Source organism: Equus asinus, chromosome 19, assembly GCF_041296235.1.
Source record: "Equus asinus isolate D_3611 breed Donkey chromosome 19, EquAss-T2T_v2, whole genome shotgun sequence".
NCBI classification, from domain to species: Eukaryota; Metazoa; Chordata; class Mammalia; order Perissodactyla; family Equidae; genus Equus; species Equus asinus.
In genome coordinates this window covers 12,602,168-12,616,555 of record NC_091808.1, presented here as the reverse complement: position 1 = coordinate 12,616,555, position 14,388 = coordinate 12,602,168, and the positions used below count along the sequence as shown (strand labels likewise).

The window sequence follows — 14,388 nt, the reverse complement described above, 5'->3', positions numbered from 1 at the left end:
TTGGGTGACACAGCTAAGAAGTGACAAAAACAGAGTTCAAACCTGGTTTGATGTAATGCCAGGACCAAACTCCCGTAACCAAAGAAACTAACCCACACCCACGGTTTTCCAAGTAAAAATGCACACGCTTGTTGTTTTCCAGGAATTCTACCATTTTGTGTCGATCATATTCATGTATGTGTTCTGTTTCCCCATTTCCCCTTCTTCCGATCCTAATTTTGAAAAAGTCTTCCAGATTCTGGACATTCAGTGTCTGAACATTCTACTGCCTTCCTCCAGGGCGTGGCCTCAGATTTTCCTCCATTTCACTGGTAGAATGAATATGCCACTGCAAGCCTGGACTTAACATCAGCCTAATGTCAACTTCTGCCTTTTTCTTTCGTTCTGTGCACCCCACTCTGCTGATTTCCTTAGCATTTCTTTAGAGAAGCCAGCAACAAGTTAAAATAATAATTGTAAACATACGGTGCTTACCATAGGCTACATGATGTGCAGGTGGTCCATAAAGTTAATCCAGAAAATCTGTGTGTCATGTTGTCATGGAGCTCATATATTAAACTATAGCTCATCGATGCAGCCACAAAAGGTTATTTGATCCAAGGCAGACAATTAGAGGATATTAAAGCCTGACCTAAAAGATTTTTCAGGTTTATAAACCTCCTATCTTTGTTTTAAATATTTTCTGCATGAGAAAACTTACAATGGGGAAGTAAAATCTGCAAGTCACTCTTCTGCCTTCTGTATAACACACTAGCCTCCCGCAGAGGACGGGAACACGGTCACGCCCAGGCATTCCACCTCAGTCAGGAAAGCCTGACTTACCAGAACATAGTGGAACTCTAAGGAATGATGAAAACAGCTTTTGGACAATGGAACTTTCACACCAAGTGGCCTAGTTAAAATAATCTCCATTTAAGGTTATTATTCTCCAGGAATCACGGCCTCAAAACTGTATTCATTATGTGCCCGAAGCAAGTTTATCTCTGATTCAGGCCATCTCACTTTGCTATTTATTTATTGGTGCATGCCAGGCTCATTTTGTTAATAAAGAATTTCTCATGCATAGAAATATTGGATGCCATTCTTGTCCCCCATGGTAATTGTGTCATTTATCCTTATCAGAGCTCAGCAGCTGTCTGGCTAATGTGGGGCTTTTCCAGCAGCGCTTCTCAGACATGAATGTGAATGAGAGTCATCGTCTAATCTTGTTGAAATGTCGATTCTGAATCAATATCTGGGAGGTGGGGGAGACCTGAGAAACTGCATTTCTAACAAGCTAGCAGGTGATGCTAATGTTGCAGGCCCCTGGACCCTACATTGAGTAGCAGGAGTTTGAATGAATTTTTGTTCCTCCTGGTAAGAAACAAAATTTAACTGAGTAAGTTTGAAGATCTAATTCACTTTATTCAGTGATTCATAAATTGGGCAATATGCTGTCTAGCAAATAGAATGGAGCTCTGAGGAGCTATACAAAATGGAAGGCTTCTATAGACAGATGGGGGCCAAGAGTGGATTGTTGCAGACAAGGTTGCCTTCCTTTAGCAGATGAAAGGAGTCTGTCAGGCAGCTTACCTCACTAGTGCTGATGAAGACATTCCAGGTTGACTGGTTAAGACCACATTCCTGGAGAAGGTTGAAACTGTAATTGGGTTAGGTATTAAGACTTGGTTTGGTGACAAGGGTTAGCACAAGTGACTCCATTTTGGGCCTGTTGTATTATTTGGGGTTTTTTTTTTAACAGTTTTTTCTGATAAATACTTTAGCTCTAATGAAACAAGCAAGCAATTGCACCATGTTAACAATGAAATAATCACAAGAGCAAAACAGTTTGGTGTGTGAATAAAACTGGGACCTTTACCTTATGGGTTTCTCAGTGCCAAATAATTTTGACAATGTTTCCGTGTTGTTTTTTCATTTGGATCCAGGGTTCACCAGGCCTTCCAGGACTCACTGGTCCCAAAGGAGTCAGGGTTAGTAGTCCAACTCGTCCATCCTGCTTGTTTGATGAAAATTCTTCTTCTTTTAAAAAAAGAACTCTGCACTGCAAAAGTTATACAAATGTCACAAAGGAATGTGTTGTGTATGGTACACTTTTATAGATGAACTTCAACAGCAGGTCAAACTAATCTGTAATGGTAGAAGTCAAAATAGTGGGTACTGTGTTGGGGGTAGGTATTAACTGGCTCCGAAAGGTCATGAGGGAACCATCTGGGGTGGTGGAGATGTTCTGTGTCTGGATGGGTTGGTGGTAAAACCAATACATACATATGCACGTATGTAAACATCGGCCAAGTTCTTCGTGGACGATTGGAGCACTTTACCATAATCCAGTTATAGCTTAAAAAATCTAAAAAAAAGACAAAAATAGTCTTATTCATCTCTTTTTTAAAGTGATATAAATGTAAGATTTACAACAGTTTGTCAAACCTTTTTGTGTTTTTCAAATAGTTTTCAGCCATTCCCAATTATAGCTGTAGGATGCAGTTATGGAATGGTAAATAGTTTTGTGCTTATAGGTTGACCAGTTTTAAAGCGTTTTTCTTGTCACCCTTTTCTATGTCTTTAGGGAATAACTGGATTACCAGGATTTTCAGGTCCTCCTGGACTTCCAGTAAGTAATGGGAAAAATGTGTAACTAGAAAAATAAAAAGCCAGCTCATCTTAATAAAGACATTAAAGGAAAAGCACAAGGAAATGGGCACTGATACATTTGCTACACGATGAAAATGGCACAGTAGAATCGCCTAATGTATTAGAGTGTGGATTGGTAGGACATACAAGTCACACTGTATTTCCTGAAATATAAGCAGAATAAGATGCAATGGGATGGTATGGGATGGGAATGAGATGGGGCGGAATGGGGCAGGATAGAACAGAATAACTCTGTGTAATAGCAAAGAATAATAAAATAATTACCTCTGTGTACATTTCCCTCTTCTTCCTTTCCTTTCTCCCAGCTTGAAACAGCATGTTAAGGGACTCCATTTTCCATAGAAAGGCCATGTGTTTCATCTAATATATCTGTATCTCACTTGATATTTTTTGGTTTTAATGAGCCTATTTTATTTGCTATAATTTTTATTTAAGTTATTACCTAAAATAACTTTGTGTACTACTTAACTATTCAAATAACCATCTATATTCAATAACTATCTTAACTAGCCCATCTTTTCCCTCACCTTGGGCTCCTCTCTGTTTCCCTGGTCCTGGGGCCTGGTGATTATGTCTCCTTTTTGAGACTCGTTCTGTTTTCAGGGCACCCCAGGCCATCCTGGACCTTATGGACTTGCTGGTTTGCCAGGATGCAATGGTTCTAAGGTATGTACTTCTCACGCAGGAGATGATTAGTCAATGTTTTCCTAAATGAATAAATCAAGGTGAAGTAGCAATGAAATGCGATAGGCTTTCCTTGAAACATCCTTCTAGCAAGAACCAATGGTCTGTGTCTTCAGGGCAGAAAGATGATGGTTTTCTTTCTTCTCATGCCTTGCTTTCTGATTGTCGGTGAAGGCAGTTCTCTCATGTTCTCCCACAGAAAGATAATTGGGGGCTCAACTGGCTATTTTCATCTAAGGTTGCGAGTGTACATAAATCAGAAACTAATGCTTGGAATGCAAAATGAGTCTTTGGAAAAGAGTGACTGAGCTTTCGATGTTCATTCATCTCCTTTCTTTCCTAACTATGCTCTCCTTTTCCCCAGAATGGTGGCCATGAAAGAACTAATTACTAAAGTTTCAAAGAAACTGCAATTAAAAAGTTCTTGGCACAATTAGACTTTTGCCATTTATGCACAATTTGAGAAACAGTAGAATCTAATCCTGTTTTCAATTAAGATAATGGTTTTCTGGCCTCAAGCCGCATGACCCAGTAGGCATAAGGAATTTGGGTTACTTTGTCTAGATTTACCACTGCAGGGTTGGAAGAGAGAAACAAGGAAAATCTCTCAATAGGCTGTTCTAGAACAACTGAAAAGAATGACGAGCTTTGTGTGTCTTCCAGGGTGAGCAAGGGTTTCCAGGACTTCCGGGGACACCAGGCTACCCAGGGATCCCGGTAGGTGCACATTTCTAACTCTCCATTAAAGACATAAAGTAGAAATACAAATAGTTTACTCCAGAATGGCCATATATTGAAATCTATCATGACTTTGGGGAAGTCTGGGGTGGCCAATAATAGACATTCAACCGATAGCTTGGGAATGAATGAATGAATGCATTATGACTTCAGGTTTGCACTTTGAGGCTTTATTTTGTCTCTGAGACATCCAAGTGGAGATGGGTCATAGGCAGCTGGATTCGCTCAGAAGAGAGGCCCGGCTGGTGTGACTCAAGGAGTGAAAAGGAGGAGGAAAGGGCCTTAGAACTGAGGCTTAGAGAGTTCCAGTATGTAATGTCTAGGTCAAGGAGGACAAGCCTTTAGAAGAGGAACGGCCCTGGAGGTAGAGAGAAAACCAGGAGGAGGGTATTCTGGAAGCCCAGGAAAGATACATTTCAGCAGAGTGGAGGGGCAGACAGCTGCCTAATGCGGCTGAGAAGTCCAGTAAGAACTGACATCTTGTCATTGATTTCAGCAGTGTCAAAGTCATTGCAGACCTTAGCAAGGGGTAGTTCCATGATGGATAGAGGCAGGAGGTGGATGTGGGACTGAGGAATGAATGGGATAGGAACAAAATGGGAAGTTTGCAGATAACATGAAGGAAAGACAGGATGATATTGGTGGTGGGGAGATTAAGGGGAGACTTGGTTGTTTGTTTAAATGAGAGAAATTTGAGCATGTTTGAAAGCCAGTGGGAAGTATGTGGTGGGGAGAGGAGGCAGATGGCAGAAAGAACAAAGAAGGGATGTTGTGTATTTGATTTGCCTCTAGTTGTTAACACACCTCTTCTTTTTCTAGGGTGCTGTCGGTTTGAAAGGAGAAAAGGTAAGTCATTTGTGCCATATTATTATTGAAAATCTCTAACTGTACATGCAAAAAGGACTTCTACTAAATAATGAGATATAAATAATTACAAATCAGGTTTCATAACTAATTCAGAAACCATAATAATTGGACACATTATTCCTACTTAACAACTTCTTCTAGCTCTTGTCCTAAGTATGTCTTAAGGAGTACAAGTATTGTATCACCCTTTAAGGAAAAAGAGACCAGGAGGAGAGAAATGACCTCATGCACAGGGCCCCACATTCTAGATCAGGAATTGCCACTAATTTGGTATTTTGGGAAATGGTTTATCATCCCTGTGCCTTTCTTCCTTCCACAGTAAATTGTCAATTTTAGGATATATAAAAATGCTTTAAATTCTTCAAAGTGGAATAACGAAATCATAATCCTAAACCACTTCCCTAAGTATATATCCTGGGAAGCTCTTTTATCCTTGAAACAGCATAACCTTGAATAAGCATTTAAAAGGGTTTTGAAAGTAGAACGTTGATTACGTATGACGAACGTCTTCGTTTTCAAGGGTGCTCCTGCTGAAGGGGAAGGGATAGAACTTGACCGGAAAGGTGACCCCGGGTTGCCAGGAACTCCAGGATTCCAGGTACAAGCGCTTCAGAGAATCCCCATCATTCTCAGTCTCTCTCTGTCTCTCCTCCCCGCTCCCTTCTCTCCTGTCTCTTTGTCTGTCTGTCTGTCTCTCTCTATCCTTCTCTCTTTATCTGTCTCTTTTTTCTCCTCTCTCTTTCTCTCTGTCTGTTTCTCTCCATTTCCTTTTTCTCCCCTCTCTTTCCCTCCTTCCTCTCCCCTATATCTTTCTTACTCTTTTAAGAACATTATTAATAGACATTCATATTTCTTCTACTTACATATCTACTTCATTTCATTCTAACACATTCACCTTATTATAAGGAACTGCATGAAACTGATATAAAAAGATTATTTGTACGTATGTCTTTCCTCTCTTCTTCAATCTCAGTCACCCAAGCTTTCCTAAATGAATAAAGAGGAGTCTTCAAGGAATTGTTGTGTTCCACTTAGCATTTCTTGAGATCCACGATAGGTTTGTATCATACAGTGAATACGATTTAAGGCTGTAATTTCAAAAAGAGCCCTACTGTAAAATTTGCATGATAGTAAATACCAGGGTTTTATTTAAATGCATCTTTCTCCTGTTGAGTAGTTTGCTTTCTGATCTATAGTATGTAGCCTGAGATTGATCCAGAATGGATACAAAGAAACAGCTATGTGGGGGGTTGTGTGTGCTTTACTTAGTGGTTCAAAAGGATCTTTTGTTAAACCTAAGTCACAAGTACTCTCTTTAACCAGAAGTATTTTAACTTAGTTCAGAAGTACCCGCGGAAACTCCTGGGTAGAGACTGGTGTTTGCCTGAGTGAGTCAGAGCTGGAGTTAAAGTTGTTGCACTCCTCTGCGGCGAGCCGTGCCAACTGGGGGTGAGCTGCAAAAGTGCAGAACGGTGCGAGTAAGGGCCACTCTAGGCTTTTGAGAGAAGATGCAGAAGACAAGGCTCTTGGTTTATTGCTTAGGAAGCAATTAAGGGGCCAGATGCTGAAGGCAGGGGATCCAGTAAGAGGAGATAGTAGCAGCCTGGGACCTGGGTGTCTCCCTTCCGTGTGTGTTGACTGTTGGCTACATTGTGTGACAGCTGAAGATATACCAGGGGGACGTGCATTTATACAAGAAATATTTATTATGCGCCAGTGGCTATTCTAGGCTCTGGGGATACCACAGTGTACAAATCAGCCAAAAAATAGTTTTAAAAAAATTCTTGCTCTCATGGAGTTTACATTCTAGGAGGAGAAAATATAAAAAATAGAAATTAATAAGTGTATGCTCTGTTACACAGTAATAAATGCTGAGGAGAAAAATAATGCAGGGATGGGGGATAGGAAGTGCCTGGCTTTCAGCTTTAGATTGGATGGGTGGGGAAGGCTTTATGGAAGGGATGACATTTGAGTAAAGATTTTAAAAAAGGGAGAGGAGGGGCTGGCCTGGTGGCATAGTGGCATAGTGGTTAAGTCTTCAGCACCCGGGGCATGGACCTACACGGCTCATCAAGCCGTGCTGTGGCACCATCCCACATACAAAATAGAGGCAGATTGGCACAGATGTCAGCTCAGTGACAATCTTCCTCAAGCACAAAAAAAAAAAAGGAAGGAGGAAGATTGGCAACTGATGTTAGCTCAGGGCCAATCTTCCTCACCAAAAAGAAAGAAAGAAACAGAGAGAGAGAGAGGGAAAGAAAGAGAGAAAGAAAGAAAGAGAGAAAAGGGAGAGGAAGTGAGTCATACAGATATGTGGGTAGAGAGGATTCTAGGCAGAGGTAGAGCATGCTTGGAAAAAAAAAAAAGAGGGAGAGAGACAGGAGCAAAATTCCAAAAACAATTTAAAATTCTTCCAAAGTAAAGCAGCTTCTCTGGTCATTTTTCTGGAAACAGTACCTTCAGGATGGTCCAGGTAGTCTGTTACACATGGCATTTATTGGAACTAACTGCAGCCAGAAGTGGGAAACGTTAGGCTCTGTTTTTACTAAAATATTTTAATGCATTTAACTAATGGACATTGTTCTTCAGTGTTAAGTAAATTTAAACTGACTCTCATTCTTCTGTTCATTTAAAGGGTTTGCCAGGCCTTCCAGGTTTTCCCGGACCTGCTGGCCCACCTGGCCCTCCAGGATTCTTTGTGAGTATGAAGTCATCATTGCCGTACACGTGGTAAACTAATAAATTAATTATAGCTAAAGATTTTAAACAGTTTTCCAGGTTGGTGTGTTCCCTGCTGTAATTTTAACTTATTGATTTTCTAGGGCTTTCCAGGAATCATGGGACCTCCAGGACCTAAGGTAGATCACGGTTCATATGTCGTATCATAGTATCAGCCAAAACACCCTAACCAATCTCGAAGCCATGCCTGGTCTGATGGACACGTGGGTGGTGGCCGGGCACCTCTTGGGAACTCACAAGAATTCCCAACAGGGAAGGGAGCACAGCTGGCAGCTCTGCATCTCTTCCCTCTCTTTTCCCTACTTCAGTAACTTGATCCCTGATACAAACAGTCTTAATTCAATTATAAGGAGCTCCTTATCAGGAAAAGCACAAGGATTCCTGGTCCATAGGTTTCCCCTTTCTGATAATCCTACTGATCACCCAACCCTTTATATAAATTTTTGTACTGGCTGCTTCCCAAAATCAACCTAATCTAATGCTAGGAAATAAAAGATGACTATTCATGCACTCATTAAGCGGGGTCCTGCATGTCTTTCTATTAAAAAGGCCAGCTTGTGTTGAGGAGGAAAAAAACCTTTTTCCTCTGTCCTCTTAGGTTCAGTCACTGGACCCCGCAAACTAAACTGACAAAAGACAGTTTAACAGGAGAAAAAGGTTTATTTTATATGCATATGAAGGTGGTCATAGAAATGAAATGAAAACCCCAAAGAGGCGGTCAGGCCCAGAGGCTTGTAGCCCATTTTAACAAAGGGTGATAAATTTGTGGAGAAGCGATAAGACAAAGGAAAAAGGTTTTGACCTTCTAGGAGTGGCAAATTGTGGGAAGGCAAATACATGGGGGGAACTAATGGAAGATGAGAGTTATTCAGTAAGGTTTATTTACGCAGATTGAAGTGCATCTCCAGTAATAAGAGTTGTCCCTCTTCCTGGTCCAGGAGAGGGGAGGGGTAACAATTTCACAAAGGGAAATTTATGCCCTGCCTTTAGGTGGATGGGGGAGGGTAAAGAATATTTTCTGCATTTCCTGTTCCTGAGTTGCCTTCAGCTCAAAATAATCCTTATGCAAAAGTGGTGTATTTTGGGGTAGCATATTCTGATCCCCTTCACTAGTTTAAGAAAATGTTGAGCAAGGCTGAGCTCACCAGGAAATTAGTACTAAACACAGTATCTGTTACTTACTCTCAGGTGGCCTCTGTGTGCAGCATTCACATTTATTATTTCATTGATGTGTGTGCACACGGACGCACACACACACTACCCCCCCCCCATGAGACGGATAGATCCAAGTTAAGTGGCTTGTCAATAGACAGTAAATGGCAGACCTGAGACTTAAAGTCTTTTGAATCCTCATCTTGAGCTTTTCTCAACAGCTTGTGGCCTAATGAGGGGGAAGATTTGCTCTCGAGAGCAAAGAGACACTGGTTGAAATGAGAGATTGGCCATCGTTAGTGAAGACAGACTAGTCACATTAGTCTTATCTCAAGTCACTAATTTGCTAGTGAAGTGAGGTAGCTTGAATTCTATTAGCATCTCTATTTCGAAATCCTGAAGTTTAGCTACCCATCTCTCTTATTTTTAAGATGAGAAAAGTAGGGCGTCATGAAGTTAAATAACCAGCCAGTGGAATCAAAACCACTGGTGGCTGAGCCAGAAAAACATCCTCTGAGCTGGGGTTCCTTTCTCCACCCCACACCACCTCATGTCATCACTTGCCATATTAAGTAAATCCCTTAAGCTTTCTGCACCTCAAGATCTCCACTTTTTTTTTTTTTTTTTTTGGTGAAGAAGATTGGCCCTGAGCTAACATCTGTGGTAATCTTCCTCTTTTTGCTTGAGGAAGACTGTTGCTGAGCTAACATCTGTGCCAATCTTACTCCATTCTTTGTATGTGAGGTGCCGCCATAGCATGGCTTGTTAAGCAGTGTGTAGGTCCACACCCAGGATCTGAACCGCAAGCCCTGGGCCACCAAAGTGGAATGCGCAAACTTAACCACTACACCACCGGGCCAGCCCCATAAGATCTCCACCTTTAAAAGAAGCAAATTGCCACTCTACTCCAAAAAAACAGCTAAAATAACTGTTATAATTTTAACACTAAAATCAAAATATAAGTGTTCAGATACAAATATTGGAAGTTTAATGTGTTTAAATTATTTATTCACGTTCTTTTTTTTTAAATAATTTAGTTTTGTGTTTTCTTACAGGGCCACATGGGCGACAATGTGATAGGACAAAAAGGAGAACGGGTAACTTAAACACCATTGTTTATTTGTGGGCAAGATATTTTCAGTTCCCTATCAATCAGCCTGTACATTTCATTCGCTAAGTCACTGCGAAATGAAGGCATTTGCTGTGTCTCAAGCTTTCATTTGCTCAATCTTCTTACAAGAGAACGAAAGGGGAAAGATAGACCTGTCAAATATACTAACGCTGCTGTTGTTTAGTTTTTCATTTCTGAGTGTATTTGTCTTTAGGGTGTGAAAGGATTAACAGGACCCCCCGGACCACCAGGAACAGTAATTGTGACGCTCACCGGCCCGGATAACAGAACGGTAACTCTAAGAAATGCACATAAACCATTCTTCTCTTTTAAACTTATAATTAATTGGTTTTTAAAATTTTTTGCTTCCTATTCTTCCCAAAGCCCCCCAGTACATAGTTGTATATTGTAGTTGTAAGTCCTTCTGGTTGTGCTTGTTTTTAATAATAATTTGATTGAAATATAATTCACATACCATAGAATTCACTTGTTTACGGTACAATTCAATGGCTTTTAGTATATTCAGATTTGTGCAACCATTACCACATATAATTTTAGAACATTTTCATCATCCCCACAAGAAACCTCTTAGCTATCACTCTCCAATATAATTAATTTTTAATGATAGAAGTTATCAAAACAAAACTAAGGAGTTAAAACAAAACATAGTGAAATCTGATATGACCAAAATAATAATTCACATTGAAGACTGGAAAAAATTGACCTGAGGAAAATAACTGAACTTTTCAGAGGTAATCAACAAAAATAAAATTAACAATGTCTAAAACTTTATTGGCTGAAAATTGATAGAAAAAATCTTATCTTGACAAAATCTAGATCTGGAAAATTTGACCCAAGGGAAAAACATTGAGTTGGAAGAAAATGATGCCCTCAAGAGAAGACTCACATTGCCAAAAATATAATCAATAAAATGTGATAAGGGTAAAAAACAAACCTGATTAATGAATCAAATCTTCATTGTAACATTTTCTAAGAAAATAATTGATCCCAAAGAAAATATCTTCAGTATATTAAAAATGAAAGTAAAATACATCAGAAATGATCTCGTTGTGCTTATAGAAAACTAACTCAGGAATCAAATTAGTTTAATATAGTTTGATCCAAAAGATAATTAAAAGATATAGTTGGTATATAGTTTCCGTGGGTTCACAGGTATCAAATTTGAAATATGAAAAATGATAAGGTTTACTGTGTTGCGTTATATGAGGTACGTAAGTAGTTTGTAAATCCAGTTTATTGAAAGATAGATGAACTTTCCAACTATAATCAGTAAAATCTTGTTTGATCTGTTTTTAATGACCTTAAATTGTTTTTGTGGCAGGACCTCAAGGGCGAGAAAGGGGACAAGGGAACCATGGGAAAATCCGGACCTCCTGGACCCTCAGTAGGTCACTCAGAGCCATGTTGTTCCCTTGAAACATAAAGTAGAACCTTAGTGCATATTTTGATGTATGACCTATGTTTAAAGCTTAATATTAGTTAAAGCACAATATTTTACTACAGAGGTCATGAATATACTAGAATTATTTTATGGCCACTTCTAGCTGAAATCCTCACATTGTTTTGCGTGCACCCAATGGCACCCATCTTATGATCTGGTTTCTTAGCATCTGTTTTTAAATTAATACTCATAAATAAGCTTTCCCTCTTAGATGACCCATCATTTGAACATTTTTAAATATAGGAGAATAATCAGAAGGGGGAAAATTAATAAAAACCAATGTTAAGTCAAAAATCAATAATTCATAAAACTTGACCTAACTCTAATTAATACAGGGACCACCTGGAGAATCTTATGGATCTGAAAAAGGTGCTCCTGGAGAACCTGGTCCACAGGTATGTTTGGATATCCAATGTCTTGTGCAGCCTGTATTAGTCAGTACTCAAGACTCTGTAGGTTGCAAGGATAAAATGCCCAACTCAAACTAGCTTAGATTTTTAAAAAATTTTTTAAAGATCTAGGGAGTGGAACCTATTTGTTCAACTATCTGAGAAATTCAAGGCTAAAACAGGCTTCAAGAACTTTAGAACCTGAAACAGTATGAGCAAGACTTTCTCTCCATTTCACTACTGCTTCTCTCTGTGTGTCAATCAGCCTCATTCTCTCCTTTGACAAATGATTCTCTTCCATGTTAGGGGGTGATGGGGAGAAAGCATGGGATGCAGCAGCAGACCACTTCAGGTTAATGTCATTTCAGGAGAGAGAATGTTCCATATATAAAATCCCAAAGACTTGCTCTGATTGGCAAGTCTCTTGCTCTGATCAGCTGGGTCTCACTCTGGAAAAGTCACTGTGGCCAGGAGGAAAAGGTATCATGGTTGGCCAGGCCAGTGGGGCAGGGAGCTTCTGTGACTGCAGTCCCATGAGAACCACACAGAGTGAGGCAGGGGAAGCTCCCCAAAGGAAATGGACCATGCTGTGATGAGAAGTGGGATGCTGGGAGGACAGAAGCAACAGGGACTCACTCTCCCGCCCAGCTCTATTTTGGAAAGATTTAAACACATGTATTGTTTTAAAACTCTAAAAATTACACATTGGAAAAGTAAATTTTTTTCTAAGAAAAAAATTCAACCAATATGATTTTTAATTCTATCATCAAGGGTAAATACTATCATAGTTCATCCAAAAGCCTTGTCTGTTTGGACAATGCAGTATAGCTTTATGCATATATTTAAATATAGGCACAACTGTAGTTTAGGGAATTCTCAACATTTCAAATAAATTAATTCATTGTTACCACCTCTCTTTGTAGATTTCCTTGTACACGTCTCTGCTCAGTGCTTCCTTGATTTTCCTTCCAAACTTGAACGGACAGCATCAACTCTAGTTTAAGATTAGCTCGTAATTCCCTCTCTTTCTTCCTTTGACTCTCCCTGATTTCCCATTCTGACTGCCTTCTGCCTTTCCTGGCAAGGGAAGGTCATCCATGTTCTGTTATTAATAGATTTTCCTTCTAACAAGTGGATGGGGAACCTCATTCAGAATTTCTTGCTTGAGATAAAAAGCAAATAATCATATCTTTTGTTTTCCATGTTTATCAAAATTATCCATATTTATTAAATTACATGTTTTTGTTTTATTTTCATTTTAGGGAAAACCAGGAAAAGAAGGTGCTCCTGGGTTCCCTGGCACTCAGGTGAAGACATGGTTTGGCCCATTGATGTCATGAAAATGTCAGTCCTGTTAGACGAAGAAGGATTTTTGAGAGTCACTACGTAGTTATAAACTAATAAAAAGCATATAGATTTTAAGAATTACATTTGGGAATCACAGTTTTACACTCTTACTGTGAAGAGAGGTCCACTGAGCACATTTTTTTTTCCAAAAAGGAGTTCAAACTGTTCTGCTTCCTACAAAAGAAATTGATGAGTGTGTCTCCTCACCCATTCTCTTTTCTCTTCTCTTTAGGGAGCCAAAGGCAACAGAGGCTTCCCTGGGTTAACTGGTGAAGACGGCATTAAGGTAAGCCTCTCCTTAACATCCTATCTTCAGCCTATCAATCAGTTGGGTTTTGCCCATGCTTTTCGTTCATGCCCTGGAACTAGGTAAAGTAATTGCAATCAGAGTTCATTAAAATACCTTAATGTATTTGTTAAGAATAAATGAGAGATGTGGCGACTTAAACACTTGAAGGGCAGTCTTGTGGAAAAGCTATTAAACTTGTTCTGTGTAGTAGAGCTGCCTGACTTAGGACCAGTGAGATTTCAGCTCCCCACAAGGAAGGAGTGGGAAAAGGCCTAAAATTGTAGGAAGTTTCAGGTCATTTGAAGTCAAACGCAGGTTGGACCCCATGAGTCTCAACCTGTGTCACGATACACTGAAAGGTCATCATCAATTAATTGTGAACTGTAATTCAAATCATTTGTTTCTGACAAATGTTACAGATATCTTCAAATAATGTTCATATGTAGTGTATGTGCAGATTCAAGGTTTATCCTATAATAATATCACTTCCTATAGAATTCTGAGTAGATAAGAAAGGGGGTTGGTTATGGTTGGGACACTGGGAATTGTGTACAACCCACAGCCTGGTTTTCCTTGCCTCTACTCTGGGTGGGAACATGGGAGTCTGCAATGATGTGAGCATCACTGGATGGTAGTGGCATGGAGCAAACCTGGAGAACCAGTGGAACAACAACCACTTCTTCAGGACCTTGTTGATAGGATCGTTGACCCAGATATGACCCTCCAGGAAAATAATTTAAAGCCAATGACCCTTTCACTTTAACTTGCTTTGTACATTACATTGAAATAACTCTACTTTTAGCACTGATTTATTATTTGTGCATTTTGCTTTTTAAGTATGCCAGATATGTACTCCTAATTTGCATCTGTCTTTCAACACAGGGGTGGAAAGGGGACATTGGCCCTCCAGGATTTCGTGGTCCAGTAAGTGTAATTAAAGACAATATCAGTGTCATGT

At 39.7% G+C, this 14,388-nt stretch overlaps 1 protein-coding gene and 1 long non-coding RNA gene across 3 annotated transcripts in view; one reads left to right on the top strand and one right to left on the bottom strand.

The window, feature by feature from the left end:
* The window catches only part of COL4A3 (collagen type IV alpha 3 chain), a 129,927-nt gene that overhangs the window by 64,313 nt on the left and 51,226 nt on the right, over window positions 1-14,388 (top strand). For both annotated transcript variants that reach the window (XM_070489582.1, XM_014835935.3), the window contains exons 4-18: window positions 1,926-1,970; window positions 2,567-2,611; window positions 3,256-3,318; window positions 4,000-4,053; window positions 4,894-4,920; window positions 5,462-5,539; window positions 7,577-7,639; window positions 7,764-7,799; window positions 9,888-9,929; window positions 10,158-10,235; window positions 11,286-11,348; window positions 11,741-11,800; window positions 13,057-13,101; window positions 13,374-13,427; window positions 14,313-14,354. In XM_070489582.1, coding sequence (XP_070345683.1) covers window positions 1,926-1,970; window positions 2,567-2,611; window positions 3,256-3,318; window positions 4,000-4,053; window positions 4,894-4,920; window positions 5,462-5,539; window positions 7,577-7,639; window positions 7,764-7,799; window positions 9,888-9,929; window positions 10,158-10,235; window positions 11,286-11,348; window positions 11,741-11,800; window positions 13,057-13,101; window positions 13,374-13,427; window positions 14,313-14,354 — 795 coding nt within the window. The remainder of the gene's footprint in view (window positions 1-1,925; window positions 1,971-2,566; window positions 2,612-3,255; window positions 3,319-3,999; window positions 4,054-4,893; window positions 4,921-5,461; window positions 5,540-7,576; window positions 7,640-7,763; window positions 7,800-9,887; window positions 9,930-10,157; window positions 10,236-11,285; window positions 11,349-11,740; window positions 11,801-13,056; window positions 13,102-13,373; window positions 13,428-14,312; window positions 14,355-14,388) is intronic.
* Window positions 12,994-14,388, bottom strand: part of LOC139041049 (uncharacterized) — a 56,663-nt gene continuing 55,268 nt past the window's right edge. Inside the window, exon 4 of the long non-coding RNA XR_011495530.1 lies at window positions 12,994-13,145. This is a non-coding gene — a long non-coding RNA (uncharacterized lncRNA). The remainder of the gene's footprint in view (window positions 13,146-14,388) is intronic.